The sequence below is a fragment of the Salmo salar genome, chromosome ssa11, assembly GCF_905237065.1.
Source record: "Salmo salar chromosome ssa11, Ssal_v3.1, whole genome shotgun sequence".
Lineage (NCBI taxonomy): Eukaryota > Metazoa > Chordata > Actinopteri > Salmoniformes > Salmonidae > Salmo > Salmo salar.
Window position 1 is genome coordinate 37,126,594 of NC_059452.1, and position 15,955 is coordinate 37,142,548.

General features: G+C 44.2%; 1 protein-coding gene across 1 annotated transcript in view; it reads right to left on the reverse strand.

Moving 5' to 3' along the window:
* The window catches only part of LOC106591416 (A disintegrin and metalloproteinase with thrombospondin motifs 17), a 200,131-nt gene that overhangs the window by 14,032 nt on the left and 170,144 nt on the right, over window positions 1-15,955 (reverse strand). The window contains exons 20-22 of the mRNA XM_045689469.1: window positions 12,663-12,798; window positions 6,696-6,900; window positions 5,743-5,895 (exon numbers count right to left, since the gene is read on the reverse strand). Of these exons, the coding sequence (XP_045545425.1) occupies window positions 5,743-5,895; window positions 6,696-6,900; window positions 12,663-12,798 (494 nt within the window). The remainder of the gene's footprint in view (window positions 1-5,742; window positions 5,896-6,695; window positions 6,901-12,662; window positions 12,799-15,955) is intronic.

Consider the following 15,955-nt stretch of genomic DNA (forward strand, 5'->3'; position numbering starts at 1 on the left):
CACCGATCTAACGCGGCCCCCTCACAGAGCTCCAGGTAGACATTACACCGATCTAACGCGGCCCCCCTCACAGAGCTCCAGGTAGACATTACACCGATCTAACGCGGCCCCCTCACAGAGCTCCAGGTAGACATTACACCGATCTAACGCGGCCCCCTCACAGAGCTCCAGGTAGACATTACACCGATCTAACGCAGCCCCCTCACAGAGCTCCAGGTAGACATTACACCGATCTAACGCAGCCCCCTCACAGAGCTCCAGGTAGACATTACACCGATCTAGGATAAGCTTACCCTGCGCCTTAATCCTTACTTTAAGCATCAAGGACGGAAACTCAAAACTGACCTTAGATCAGTTTCAGGGAGAAACTTAATCCTATTCCCTCATGTGGAGTCATAGGTAGAAGTTGTCCCTAGCCACTGATACATTCTAACAGTTATGGATAGGATTGGAAATAATGCAATCTGATCCTACATCTGTTGTTAAATAAGGGCAGAGGAGAGGGGTGGACGCACCTTCCTCAGCATCCTGGGGGGAAACATACACTCACTGTCTCCAGTTCCACACAGGGAGAGAAATGTAATGGTCCTCCCCCTGACCTGCTGTAGTGACCCCGAGACTTAGACCTGGCGCCTCGGGTTGGAAGTCAGCTGTAAAACCTCCTAAAGAATTGCAGATCTAGGATCAGATTGCATTCTCCCCGATCCCAACCTTAACAGTTAGAATGGTGAAATAAGATCTAACCCTGTATCAGGCAGCTGAACATGACACTCCATATGATAAATGACATGCATGTCAAAAACAGACTGACTCAGTTTGTACGATTGGGAAATGGAGACGCACTGTAGATTTTCAGTTTGGTAAACCTGTTTCCAAGACCGTTCCTCGAGTACAACCCAGCCTTTTCACTTTTTTGATTTTACCAGCAAACTAACATCCTAGATTTGACTGGGCAACTAACCATCAGGCCCTTGATTAGTTGAATCAGCCAGTGATTAGTTAAATTAGCCAGTGCTGGAATCAATGGAATAGGTGGTACTGGGGTTCATCGAGGAGAGATTTGGCAAAGACTGTCAGATAACACTAGTGTAACTAAGTTGGAACCGGCAGGTTACCTCCATACAATGCAAATCACTTCCCTGTGCTCTGAGTTGGAGTAGTCTTTATTATAATGAACTGGCTGAATACAGTGCTTTAACAACTGTGTGATAATGACGTACCCTAACCATTAAGCCATTTTTGACATACAACTAGCCAGTACTGTCACCATCCCTAAAATCACTATGCTGATTGGCTGACAGCCGTGGTATATCAGACAGTATACCAGTATGACAGTATAACAAAACACTTATTTTTACTGCTCTAGTTACATTGGTAACCAGTTTATAATAGCAATAAGGCATTTCGGGGTTTGTGATATATGGCCAATATTCTACGGCTAAGGGCTGAATCCAGGCACTCCGCGTTGCGTCGTGTGTAAGAACAGCCCTTAGCCATGGTATATTGGCCATAAACCACACCCCCTCGTGCCTTATTGCTTAATTAATAAAGACTGTGTGGTTCAATCCCTGAATGCTGATTGGCTGACAGCTGTGGTACATATTGGTCATGTACAACACCTCCTCGGGCCTTATTGCTTAATTAAAGGCTGTGTGGTACCCTCTATCTGAAATATTCCAGTCAAGGAAAGAGTAACATACTTTGGGATTACCATATTTAAGAATCAATAGGAAAGATGCTCATCAAACTTAAATTCCATTATTGAAAAAAACTAAAAGAGGTTGAACCAATTGTTGCAGAGGGATTCCTCCTTGAAAGGTTGAGTATTGCTTTCCAAAGCTGAGGGTATCTCCAGAAGCTTAGTCCCTACATCTTGACAACACAATAGGTAAAGCTGTTGACCAGATGTTTTTCAACTTCATCTGGAAAAATGATACACATTATATTAGGAAATCTGTTGTCATGGACGCATATGAATATGGTGCTAGATTTAAAAAAAATATTATTTCCCTACTTTGAATAATACTTTGAAGGTAAATTGGGCCAAACATTTCTTAAAGAATCCATCTTCAATTTGGAATTTCATCCCTCATTATATCTCCTGTTTGCTGGCTTCAATTTAATTTTGCTTTGTAACTATAACATTGATAAGATTCAAAATGATCTGCTTTCATAGACACATGTCCTTAGTGTGGTATTAAAATATAAACATCACTGTCACGCTGGTATGAAGGGTCGGGAGACAGGCGCAGGAATGCGTAATCGTTTTTTTTTTATTAAGCCCAAATTACGGCATGCCGTGTAAAGGCACGGGGACGAAGACCAAACAAACACGTAACAAAACACAGGGTTGAACCCCAAACAAAAGAGCGAGGAGTACCTCAAATAAATAACACACACGCACAATGATTAACACACGGGACGAGACCCATAATCACCTGCTCAATCCACAACGGCATGAGAGCCAAAACACACAGCACAGGTACTCACACCACCCACGGACATAGTAACAATAATCGACAAGACAATGGTGAACCAAGGGCACACTTATACAAGTACTAATCACTGGGAATAGGGGCCAGGTGTGCGTAATGATAGTTCCGGAGGGATCCGTGACAATCATTTTTCCCCTCATAGGTATTTCATTTGGAACAATACGAACATTTTGTATAGAAACAAGTCTTTGTTTTTAGAACTGGGTTGATAATCATTTCCTCCTGGTGAGTCACTTTTTAATGCAGAAGGGATGTTACTCAGTTCTGAAGATTTGTTTGAGGTCTTTACATATCCCTGTTACACCTAAAGAGTTTGCATAGTCTTTGATGCTATTCCATCTGGAACTGTCATGCTGTTTAGAGGTGTAACCATACCTCACCTCACCTTCTTTAATGATTAGATTTGATTTGAGATATCCTCACTTAGTCCAGTTGACTCTCCAGTAGGAAAAATGTGTTTCTCCTTGCTCCCTCAGAACAATACGTGCTTTATTTCAAAGGAAATGTTATATATATTTCTTACTTCTAACTTACTGGAATACATTTGTTAACCTCCCTGGGCGAGCGTCCCACCTAGTCAACAGCCAGTGGAATCGCGTGGCGCGAAATACAAATACCTCAAAAATGCTATAACTTCAATTTTTCAAACATATGACTATTTTACGCCATTTTAATAATATCTGTTGGAAAAATGTTTGGTTATTACCACATGAATAGCTGCTTATCTGCTTGTTAACAAGTTCAAAGAGGTCTCTTTCAGAATGATCCATGAGCGCTCCTCCGCTCTCTCCACTGGCTTCCAGTCGAAGCTCGCATCCGCTACAAGACCATGGTGCTTGCCTACGGAGCTGTGAGGGGAACGGCACCTCCGTACCTTCAGGCTCTGATCAGGCCCTACACCCAAACAAGGGCACTCCGTTCATCCACCTCTGGCCTGCTCGCCTCCCTACCTCTGAGGAAGCACAGTTCCCGCTCAGCCCAGTCAAAACTGTTCGCTGCTCTGGCACCCCAATGGTGGAACAAGCTCCCTCACGACGCCAGGACAGCGGAGTCAATCACCACCTTCCGGAGACACCTGAAACCCCACCTCTTCAAGGAATACCTGGGATAGGATAAAGTAATCCTTCTAACCCCCCCCTTAAAAGATTTAGATGCACTATTGTAAAGTGGTTGTTCCACTGGATATTATAAGGTGAATGCACCAATTTGTAAGTCGCTCTGGATAAGAGCGTCTGCTAAATGACTAAAATGTAAATGTAAAATGTATTACCCTTTGAATCATTACCTGAAGAAACTGAAAAAAGACATTAACATTAACTGTACTTGTTGTGATGAGCATCCAGAAACTGTTTGGCATTTATTTTGGCATTGTCTACATGAGAGATATTTGTAGATTTATAATTGCCAATATTCTTGATGACTTTTGTTTATTATGGGAGAATGTACTGCTCGGTTTCCTTAACTATAACAAGGATAAATAAATCAAAATGTACCTCTTAAATTACATTTTTCTAATGGGAAAATGTCATATTCATATTCATTCATATTCATGTAAATTCACAAAGGAGTTCTAGCAGTACAGTAAAATCATTCTACAGTCTTTGAACAGTCAACATGTCTTTTAAGGCCTTTGTATAATTAAACAATAAGGCATAAGGGTGTGTGATTTATGGCCAATATACCATGGCTAAGGGCTGTTATACCACATACCCCAGCCATATACCACATATCCCAGCCATATACCACATATCCCAGAGGTGCCTTATTGCTATTATAAACTGGTTACCAACGTATTTAGAGCAGTAAAAATACATGTTTTGTCATACCCGTGGTATACGGTCTGATATACCATGACTGTCAGCGAATCAGCCTTCAGGGCTCAAACCACCCAGTTTATAATCTGTAATTTGTTGGAACATATATAGCGTATATGTTGTCCTTGTTTGTTCGTATATTTCCTGTATAACGCTGTCTCCATTAGTATTCTACTGTGTTGCTCCTGTCTCTATTTGATTAGTAAAGCGTTATAGCATGTTATTCTGTGTGGAGTATTGTAACCACCCATATAGAAGTTATTTAGTTCCCCTTTGGGGAGGATATCTGGACAATTTGTACATTTATTAACTAAGATATGGGTCTTTTAATTCCTGGCAGTACATTACAGAACAGAACAGCTGAATGAGTTAGTTGAGGTTACAATCACACAGGATACGTCCCAAATGGCATCCTTTTCCCTATATAGTGCACAACTTATGATCAGGGCCCATAGGACTGTAGTCAAAAGTAGTGCACTATATAGAGAATAGGGTGCCATTTGGGACTCATCCGTGAGAGGAAACACTTTGCATTACTCAGCGCTTTCATTCATCCTGAACTCTCAGTTTTGAAATGATCTCTAAAGAGACAAGAAAACAAACAGAATGATTAGTGAACATGTTTTGTAAATGGATGGTTTTTGCCCACTGCAGAGCCCAGCAGACGAGAGTATAGTTCAGCTCGGAGGATGAATCCCAAGTGGCAAATGTCAAAAGTAGTGCCATTTGGGACGCAACTCCAGAGTAGCCGATTGGCGCCTACTGTAGTTCAAAGTGTTAATAAGGAGGTTTGCTTGTATGTACCATCCCGGTCTGAGGACTTTACTGTGTGTGTGTGTTCCTTCATGTGTCTGTGTGTAGTACGAGTACAGGAATAAAGGTTGACACCTCTCCCCTCACAGCCAGCCACAGCAGACAAGGAGGTCAATTACATTTCAGGAATTAAACTACACTCCCCATGTCCATTCTCACCCACAGGAATTGAAATGGACTTGAGCCTGTTTCTATTGCCCTGCCCTAGTTAGACAGATGGGAAGAGAAACTGGTGGCTGGGAAGGTGTGAGGGCCAAGGTGCATTAGTCCATTCCTTCAGCAGAGTGTGTGAGTGTGTGTGTGTGTGTGTGTGTGTGTGTGTGTGTGTGTGTGTGTGTGTGTGTAAAGGGAATAGGTTGCCATTTAGAATGCATGCAGACAGTGATGCAGGTGCAGTCAGGCTATCTGTCAAGATGCCCACATCAGGACAGGCACAGCGTTGGCACCATGTTGGCATCACCTACACCGCTGTGTCACACGGAGGGATTAATCAATTGGAAGGGGGCATCTGGGGTGAGAGTCCTCTCCACATGGGAGATCTCTGTAAATAGATATTTGATTAAAAAGAGAGAGTATGTGTCTGTGTGTGTGTGTCATTTATGTGTGTGTATGGCCCATACCTTGGACCAGTCCCCAGTCTTCCACTCGTAACATTTGGAGCGGTCCTCACAGGGCTCCTGGTCAGCAGGCTGAGAGAGGGGGTCACAGCTCCCCTGGGGGTTGGTGCACCTCACTATCCTCCGACGGACCCCACTGCCACAGTCTGAAGAACACTGGGGAGAGGAGGGAGGGAGAAGGGAGAGGGAGACCAGGGGAGGGAGGGAAGAAGAAAGTGGAGGGAGGGAAGAAAAGGAGGGAGAGAGGGAGGGAGAGTAAGAAGGGAGATGGAGACGAGGGAAATGGAGAGAGGGAAAAATTGGAGTTGAGGGAGAGGGACAAAGGGAAGGGACATATAGAGGAGAGAAAAGGGAACATGAAAGAGGGAGGAAGAGGTGGAAAATAATTACAGTAGAGAGGGAAGAGAGGGGATGGAAAAGGAGAAGAAAAAGAGTGGAGGTAAGATGAGGTGAGAGGAGTGTGAGGTGGAGGAGGAGAGGGAGAGGAAGAGGGAGAGGGAGGTTAGAGTGATGTCAGGAAAAAGAGAGGGAGGAAAACAAAGTGAAAAGAAATATGAGGATAGAGAGAGTGAGAGAGGGAGTGAGAGAGAGGGCAGAGTTTTACTCATTATAGAAGCCTCCTGTGGTGGTTCATTAGCTCCCCTCTCCAACCCACTCCACCTCCTCTTCAGTGGAGCGAGGGAAGAGAGAGAGAGAGAGATAGAGAGAGAAAGAGAGGGGGGTGACAGATGTCTATATTATGCAGTACTACTGCAGCGCTGCTCCTACATGATTCTGCATCAAACTTAGAGGAAAGTAAGTGGTTTACTATTTCTCTCTCTCTCTCTGTGTCTCACTCACACGGGCACTCGCATAGACACGTGGACACACACTGACGTGCGTAAACACTCAAACACGCATCCCCGAATAGTCGCATAGACAAGCACACACCCCACCCCACCCCCACCACAACAGACCTTGGACCACTCAGAGGCCTCCCAGGCAGTGAGGCAGTGGCGTCCCTCGCAGCCCTGCAGGGCGGGGGGTTTGCCCCCCTGGCAGTACAAGTCCCGTGTGTGAATAAGGGATCCGTTCTGCAGCTGGTACACACAGCCCACCTCACGCAGCTGGAGACCCTTCCCACACGTCACCGAGCACTGGCCCCACTCCCCTGTCACCCACCTGGAGAGAGAGATAGATGTGGAGAGGGGGAGAGGAGAGAGAGAGGGAGGGGGAGAAAGAGGAAGAGAAAGAGGGAGAGAGAGGGAAAGTGAGAGAGAGAGAGATGATTTGCATTTATTAAGGATCCCCATTAGTTCCTGCCAAGGCATCGGCTACTCTTCCTGGGGTTTATTAAGGATCCCCATTAGTTATTGCCAAGGCATCAGCTACTCTTCCTGGGGTTTATTATGGATCCCCATTAGTTCCTGCCAAGGCAGCAGCTACTCTTCCTGGGGTTTATTATGGATCCCCATTAGTTCCTGCTAAGGCATCAGCTACTCTTCCTGGGGTTTATTATGGATCCCCATTCGTTCTTGCCAAGGCAGCAGCTACTCTTCCTGGGGTTTATTATGGATCCCCATTCGTTCTTGCCAAGGCATCAGCTACTCTTCCTGGGGTTTATTACGGATCCCCATTCGTTCTTGCCAAGGCAGCAGCTACTCTTCCTGGGGTTTATTATGGATCCCCATTAGTTCTTGCCAAGGCAGCAGCTACTCTTCCTGGGGTTTATTATGGATCCCCATTAGTTCTTGCCAAGGCAGCAGCTCCTCTTTCTGGGGTCCAGCAACATTAAAGTAGTTATATGACATTACATTTCATAACACTTTTCACAACACATTAAATGAGTTCCCTCAGGCCACTACTCTACTACCACATACACTACCAGTCAAAAGTTTTAGAACACCTACTAGGGTTTTTCTTAATTTTTTACTATTTTCTACATTATAGAATAATAGTGAAGACATCAAAACTATGAAATATGGAATCATGTACAGTAGTAACCAAAAAAAAGTGTTAAACAAATGTACATATATTTTATAAGAATCTCTAATATACATTTACATTTAAGTCATTTAGCAGACGCTCTTATCCAGAGCGACTTACAAATTGGTGGATTCACCTTATGATATCCAGTGGAACAACCACTTTACAATAGTGCATCTAAATCTTTTAAGGGGGGGTTAGAAGGATTACTTTATCCTCTTTAAGGAATACCTAGGATAGGATAAAGTAATCCTTCTAACCCCCCCCCCTTAAAAGATTTAGATGCACTATTGTAAAGTGGTTGTTCCACTGGATATCATAAGGTGAATCCACCAATTTGTAAGTCGCTCTGGATAAGAGCGTCTGCTAAATGACTTAAATGTAAATGTATATTAGAGATTCTTCAAATAGCCACATTTTGCCTTGATGTCAGCTTTGCACACGCTTGGCATTCTCTCAACCAGCTTCATGAGGTAGTCACATGGAATGCATTTCAATTAACAGGTGCCTTCTTAAAAGTTAATTTGTGGAATTTATTTTCTTCTTAATGCGTTTGAGCCAATCAGTTGTGTTGTGACAGGGGGGGAAGACCCAGAGTTACCTCTGCTGCAGATGATACATTCATTAGAGTCACCAGCCTCAGAAATTGCAGCCCAAATAAATGCTTCACAGAGTTCAAGTAACAGACACATCTCAACATCAACTGTTCAGAGGAGACTGTGTGAATCAGGCCTTCAGGGTCGAATTGCTGCAAAGAAACCACTTCTAAAGGATACCAATAAAAAGAAGAGACTTGCTTGGGCCAAGAAACACGAGCAATGGACATTAGACCGGTGGAAATCTGTCCTTTGGTCTGGAGTCCAAATTTGAGATTTTTGGTTCCAACCGCTGTGTCTTTGTGAGAGACGCGGTGAGGGTGAGCGGATGATCTCCGCATGTGTATTTCCCACCGAAAAGTATGGAGGAGGAGGTGTTATGGTGTGGGGTGCTTTGCTGGTGACACTGTCTCTGATTTATTTAGAATTCAAGTCACACGTAACCAGCATGGCTACCACAGCATTCTGCAGCAATACTCCATCCCATGGGCTTAGTGGGACTATCATTTGTTTTTCAACAGGACAATGATCCAACACACCTCCAGGCTGTGTAAGGGCTATTTTACCAAGGAGGAGAGTGATGGAGTGCTGCATCAGATGAAGTGGCCTCCACAATCCCTCGACCTCAACCAAATTGAGATGGTTTGGGATGATTTGGACCGCAGAGTGAAGGAAAAGCAGCCAACAAGTGCTCAGCATATGTGGGAACTCCTTCAAGACAGTTGGAAAAGCATTCCAGGTGAAGCTAGTTGAGAGAATGCCAAGAGTGTGCAAAGTTGTCATCAAAGCAAAGGGTGGCTACTTGAAGAATCTCAAATATAAAATATATTTGAATTTGTTTAACACTTTTTTGGTTACTACATGATTCCATATGTATTATTTCATAATTTTGATGTCTTCACTATTATTCTACAATGTAGAAAATAGTCAAACTAAAGAAAAACCCTTGAATGAGTAGGTGTTCTAAAACTTTTGACCGATACTAGTGTATCTACAATACAAAGTCCATGTGTATGTGTGTGTAGAGTGCGTGTGTTATCATGTGCATGTTTTTTAATATGTTTCTAAATATTTGCTTTGGCAATGTGATAACCCGTTCCATGCCAATTAAGTATTTTCTGATTAAATTGATTAGAGTCAAATTATCAACAGGTTAATGTTGGCAGATATGTAGAAATGAAAGTGTAGAAATAAGCACCATCTCTTTTAATCAACATGGCAGTAAACATTTAATGGCCTAGTGCAGTCAAAAACGTGATTTCCCTATGTTTTATATACATTTCCACACTGTGAGGTTGTGAAAATGATGGTAATTGTCACGACTTCCACCGAAGTCGGTCTCTCTCCTTGTTCGGGCGGCGTTCGGCGGTCGACGTCACCGGTCTTCTAGCCATCGTCGCTCCACCTTTCATTTTCCATTTGTTTTGTCTTGGTTTTCCGCAGACCTGGTTCACATTCCCTCATCTGACTAAATGTATATTACCCTCTGTTCCCCCCATGTCTGTGTGTGGAATTGTTTGTTTGTTACGTGTGGTTCGCATCAGGCTGGTTTGCGCCGGGTATTTGACCCGTGTGTTTTGTTTATTGTACCGTTTGTGTACTTTGGCGCCTGTTAACACCCATCTCTGCTCTCCTGCACCTGACTTGCATTCAACCAGTTGCGCACAACGTGACAGTAATGCCCTTTTAGTGTAAGAGCTGTTTGAAAATACAGTGTGAAATTTCAGCCTCTTCTGGTGGGATGGAGTTTTGGCCTGTAAATTAGTTAATAAGAAGAAAAAGAGTTCCAAACCTCTCTTCCAAAAACAGCTAGTTCTCAGTTTCCCACTCCCCACTCAGTCCTACAAAATTCTTGCTTGAGTAATTGCTCTGTGCTAAGAAGCAATTTTTGCCATTTTAATTGAAAACAATCACAGTAAGGTACTTAATTGTTACCCGTAAATGATTGATGTTGAGATAAAAATGGCTGCATTGAACCTTTAAGTGTTCTCTGTGTTTAACAAGAGTGGTTCGCTACGCAACACAAAACACAGACAAACTGAGCAATTGAAATACTCTTAAATTCTCATTCAAAACAAAAAACAGTGCCAACACACTATCCTCCTAGTATTAAAAACCACCAAGTGTCTTTTGTACGCTACGATGTCGCAAATGAAGTAGTGTTGACTAATCCACTGGGTCGTGATCAGTAGGGCACGTCGTAGCCAAACGTTTTGAAACAGAAAAGGAAAAAGTCCAGGTAGTCCCTCCCCAGTTTCAGAGCATCTTCTTCCAATTGGTGCCTGATGAACATTACCCTGTAGATGTGACAGAGTTTGGGGTTTGGGGTTTACAGCACCAGGCCTGGTGAAATGAGGTCGTAAAGAGTTACAGCCAAACACCTGAGGCCTGTGGAAAACTGGGCCTCTATTTTCCAGGTGATGTAGTAATAAACTAAAGGAGTAGATGGAGAGGTCCCAGTCTGTCTGACCATCTGTCTGTCTCTCTCTCTGTCTGTCTCTCTCTCTGTCTGTCTCTCTCTCTGTCCGTCTGTCTCTCTGTCTGTCTCTCTCTCTGTCCGTCTGTCTCTCTCTCTGTCCGTCTGTCTCTCTCTCTGTCTGTCTGTCTCTCTCTCTGTCTGTCTCTCTCTCTGTCTGTCTCTCTCTCTGTCCGTCTGTCTCTGTCCGTCTCTCTCTCTCTCTGTCTGTCTCTCTCTCTGTCTGTCTCTCTCTCTGTCTGTCTCTCTCTCTGTCTGTCTTTCTGTGTATGTGTATGTGCATGCGTGCGTGTGTGTTCTGCTTCCATGTCCATGTCTTTTATCCCTCCTCCTCTTCCTTTCTTTACAGCAACGTCCTGATACTGTCCACTTCCATTCAATATTTGGCTGTACCTAACAAGTCCTGGTAGAGATGCAGCTGACTGATCCACTGAATGGATGCAAAGGGGAAAGGGGCTAAGAGACTGCAAATTATATCCACATCAATGTATGTCTTAGAAACGTATAACTGGGCTGGGTCCAAATACAGTCTTTGTCTACATCCCAAATGGCACCCTACTCCCGATACTACTTTTGACCGGGCCTGGGTCACATGTAGTACACTATAGGGAATAGGGGGCCATTTGGGGCAGGTCCTTTTTCTGTTGCCCAAAAATATATACAATATCTATGGGGGCTGTCGTATAAAGTTAGCACCGTATTGACAGAATACACTCAAGAATAATTTGAAAGGAATCTTTTTCAATGAAAATAAAGTTAAATGAACAGAAATACAGAACCCCGTGCTCAATTTACTAGCTAGAATATATATGGGCTAGAATTCTAGAATCTTTAGAATCTAGATTCTAGAGGCTAAAATCTAGACAGAGTGAAACCACAGTTCAGTGAGTGTAACATAAGGGGATTTGTAGCCTCACTCCTCAGCCTGAAATGTGCCCACTCACGTTGACTAATAGCTAACTTTTTGGTGGCACAACTGACTAAAAACATTTCAGGAGGGCAGACATGAATCTGTGAGGCAGAGGTCCCAGTTGCTTGTGAGCTGAAGCAGGAAGAAGTGGAATGGCTCTCCTGGGGAACTCCAGTCGTTCCATGTATCTGAACCATTCCTGAGCTAGCACACCTGATTCAACTTGTCAACTACTTATCAAGCCCATGTTTCGGTGAATCAGGTGAGCTAGTTCAAAGCGACAACAGAAGTCTCTACCCTGAAGTTTGAGTGATATACAAGTACATTAGTGGGAGTCAGTGTGAGGCTGGTTCAATAGGCCAGACGGCACTCTGCCTTTTATGTGGATAAGGTAATAAGACACTTTAAACCACTTACATCTCGCACCCTATTCCTTATATAGTGCACTAATTTGACCAGTGCCCTATGGAAGTAGTGAACTATATAGGGAATAGGGTGCCATTTGAGATACAGCCCAGTTTCTTTGAACAGAGAGATCAGTGGTCTGGTTTAAATGCATCAGCAGTACAGCTCAGAAACATTCCTTGCTGCACGTTCCTCTAATGTAAATCTCTGCCTGAGTAGGACATGAAACAATCACACTGCGCATGCATGCTGACAGGCACTGCATGCTGACAGGCACTCGACTGCACATGTATTCTGGATCCTCCTTCTATCGCCAATTTAATTCAATGGAGCTGTTTTTTTTATAATCACTCAGAAACAGGATGATGCAATATTGTCATCATCCTGTTTCTCATTCAACTATTCCTGATACAGTGTGTGTGTGTGTGTACCTGTATGTGTGTGTGTGTGTGTGTGTGTGTGTGTGTGTGTGTGTGTGTGTGTGTGTGTGTGTGTGTGTGTGTGTGTGTGTGTGTGTGTGTGTACCCATGATTATAAGTGTGCATGTGCTTGTATTTGAAGTGTGTCTCACCTGTACTGACAGGGGTGTGAGTTGCAGCGTCGTACTTGGGGTAATGGCCTGTTCTCTGGTTGGCAGAGGCTGTCATTCACCAGAGTCATGTTCTTATTGACCAGCCTCATACAAGACACCACTGTCCTCCTCTCACCTGGAAACACACACACACAGTTATAATCTGAGGTATACAAACACAAACAAATTACAGTGAAAGAGAGAGTGACAAAAAGAGAGAGAGAAAGACAGAGAGAGAAAGTGAGACAGAGAGAGAGAGAGAAAGAAACAGAGAGAAAGAGAGAGAGAGAGAAACAGAGAGAAAGAGAGAGAGGGAGAGAGAGAGACGCTGTCTCAAAAAACCTTCAAACTGTTTTACACACACAAAACACATGGAGTTCAAGCCTCTGTCTCAACCGGCATAACCCTCCAGTGAACTACATCATAGCCTGGTCTAATGCGAAGGTAATTACACAATAAAGCTCAGTTAATTAACACTAAATCAGAAGACTGAAGTCCTATATTTGGAGCTGAGCTGGCCCCTATCCAAACCACCACTTGCTGGGTAAGGCCCCGACTACTGTGTGTGTGTGTGTGTGTGTGTGTGTGTGTGTGTGTGTGTGTGTGTGTGTGTGTGTGTGTGTGTGTGTGTGTGTGTGTGTGTGTGTGTCTGTGTATACGTGCATGCGTGCGTGTGCGCAGGGCTCGAGATCTGGGCTTTGCTCCAACTTTATGAAAATCCACTTAAGTGCACTACAGTATACAAGGACTAGAGTGTTTGTGTTATATTGTGTTAAGTGCACTACAGTATATAAGGACTAGTGTGTTTGTGTTATATTGTGTTAAGTGCACTACAGTATATAAGGACTAGTGTGTTTGTGTTATATTGTGTTAAGTGCACTACAGTATATAAGGACTAGAGTGTTTGTGTTATATTGTGTTAAGTGCACTACAGTATATAAGGACTAGTGTGTTTGTGTTATATTGTGTTAAGTGCACTACAGTATATAAGGACTAGTGTGTTTGTGTTATATTATGTTAAGTGCACTACAGTATATAAAGACTAGTGTGTTTGTGTTATATTGTGTTAAGTGCACTACAGTATATAAAGACTAGTGTGTTTGTGTTATATTGTGTTAAGTGCACTACAGTATATAAGGACTAGAGTGTTTGTGTTATATTGTGTTAAGTGCACTACAGTATATAAGGACTAGTGTGTTTGTGTTATATTGTGTTAAGTGCACTACAGTATATAAGGACTAGTGTGTTTGTGTTATATTGTGTTAAGTGCACTAGAGTATATAAGGACTAGTGTGTTTGTGTTATATTGTGTTAAGTGCACTACAGTATATAAGGACTAGTGTGTTTGTGTTATATTGTGTTAAGTGCACTACAGTATATAAAGACTAGTGTGTTTGTGTTATATTATGTTAAGTGCACTACAGTATATAAGGACTAGTGTGTTTGTGTTATATTGTGTTAAGTGCACTACAGTATATAAAGACTAGTGTGTTTGTGTTATATTGCGTTATGTGCTCATGGGTTTCTACTATATGGCTCAGAAATGACTAAATCTAGCTTCCCACTACAAAATATATGTCACAGGTTTCATGTTCCTACATCGTCCCAAAATCCTGTGCTGGGAAATGTTTTATGAACACTGTGTACAGGCTCCCTGACGGTTATGCCAACCCCCACCCCATCCCTTAGTGTTCTTCTCAGAGCAACAGTGTGTCGGCAGAATTCATTTGGAGGGAAAACGACTCATAATATTTACTCTAAAAGCCAAAAGATACTGGAAGAGTAAAAATGAATTCTGGTTACCAAAGGAAACAGAGATTTGTTCCATACACACAGTGAGACGTGGACTCTCCTGTGAGGACTTCAGGTTTTCCTCATATTCGAATCTCTCCAAAAGTGGGTAACAAAATGTCAAGTAGAACTCTATGCTAAATAGGTTTACGCACATAATATTTGCCAGGGGTACAGTGCCCCCAGTGGCTCAGTTGGTAGTGCATGGCGCTTGCAGGGGTATTGGGTCCCAGTGGCTCAGTTGGTAGTGCATGGTGTTTGCAGGGGTATAGGTTCCCCAGTGGCTCAGTTGGTAGTGCATGGCGTTTGCAGGGGTATAGGTTCCCCAGTGGCTCAGTTGGTAGTGCATGGCGTTTGCAGGGGTATAGGGTCCCAGTGGCTCAGTTGGTAGTGCATGGCATTTGCAGGGGTTTAGGGTCCCAGGTGGCTCAGTTGGTAGTGCATGGTGTTCGCAGGTGTATAGGGTCCCAGGTGGCTCAGTTGGTAGTGCATGGTGTTCGCAGGTGTATATGGTCCCCAGTGGCTCAGTTGGTAGTGCATGGCGTTTGCAGGGGTATAGGGTCCCAGGTTGCTCAGTTGGTGGTGCATGGCGTTTGCAGGGGTATAGCGTCCCAGGTGGCTCAGTTGGTGGTGCATGGTGTTTGCAGGGGTATAGGGTCCCAGGTGGCTCAGTTGGTAGTGCATGGTGTTTGCAGGGGTATAGGGTCCCAGGTGGCTCAGTTGGTAGTGCGTGGTGTTTGCAGGGGTATAGGCTCCCAGCTGGCTCAGTTGGTAGTGCATGACGTTTGCAGGGGTATAGGGTCCCAGGTGGCTCAGTTGGTGGTGCATGGCGTTTGCAGGGGTATAGGGTCCCAGTGGCTCAGTTGGTAGTGCATGGTGTTTGCAGGGGTATAGGGTCCCAGTGGCTCAGTTGGTAGTGCATGGTGTTTGCAGGGGTATAGGTTCCCCAGTGGCTCAGTTGGTAGTGCATGGCGTTTGCAGGGGTATAGGTTCCCCAGTGGCTCAGTTGGTAGTGCATGGCGTTTGCAGGGGTATAGGGTCCCAGTGGCTCAGTTGGTAGTGCATGGCATTTGCAGGGGTTTAGGGTCCCAGGTGGCTCAGTTGGTAGTGCATGGTGTTCGCAGGTGTATAGGGTCCCAGGTGGCTCAGTTGGTAGTGCATGGTGTTCGCAGGTGTATATGGTCCCCAGTGGCTCAGTTGGTAGTCCATGGCGTTTGCAGGGGTATAGGGTCCCAGGTTGCTCAGTTGGTGGTGCATGGCGTTTGCAGGGGTATAGCGTCCCAGGTGGCTCAGTTGGTAGTGCATGGTGTTCGCAGGTGTATATGGTCCCCAGTGGCTCAGTTGGTAGTGCATGGCGTTTGCAGGGGTATAGGGTCCCAGGTTGCTCAGTTGGTGGTGCATGGCGTTTGCAGGGGTATAGCGTCCCAGGTGGCTCAGTTGGTGGTGCATGGTGTTTGCAGGGGTATAGGGTCCCAGGTGGCTCAGTTGGTAGTGCATGGTGT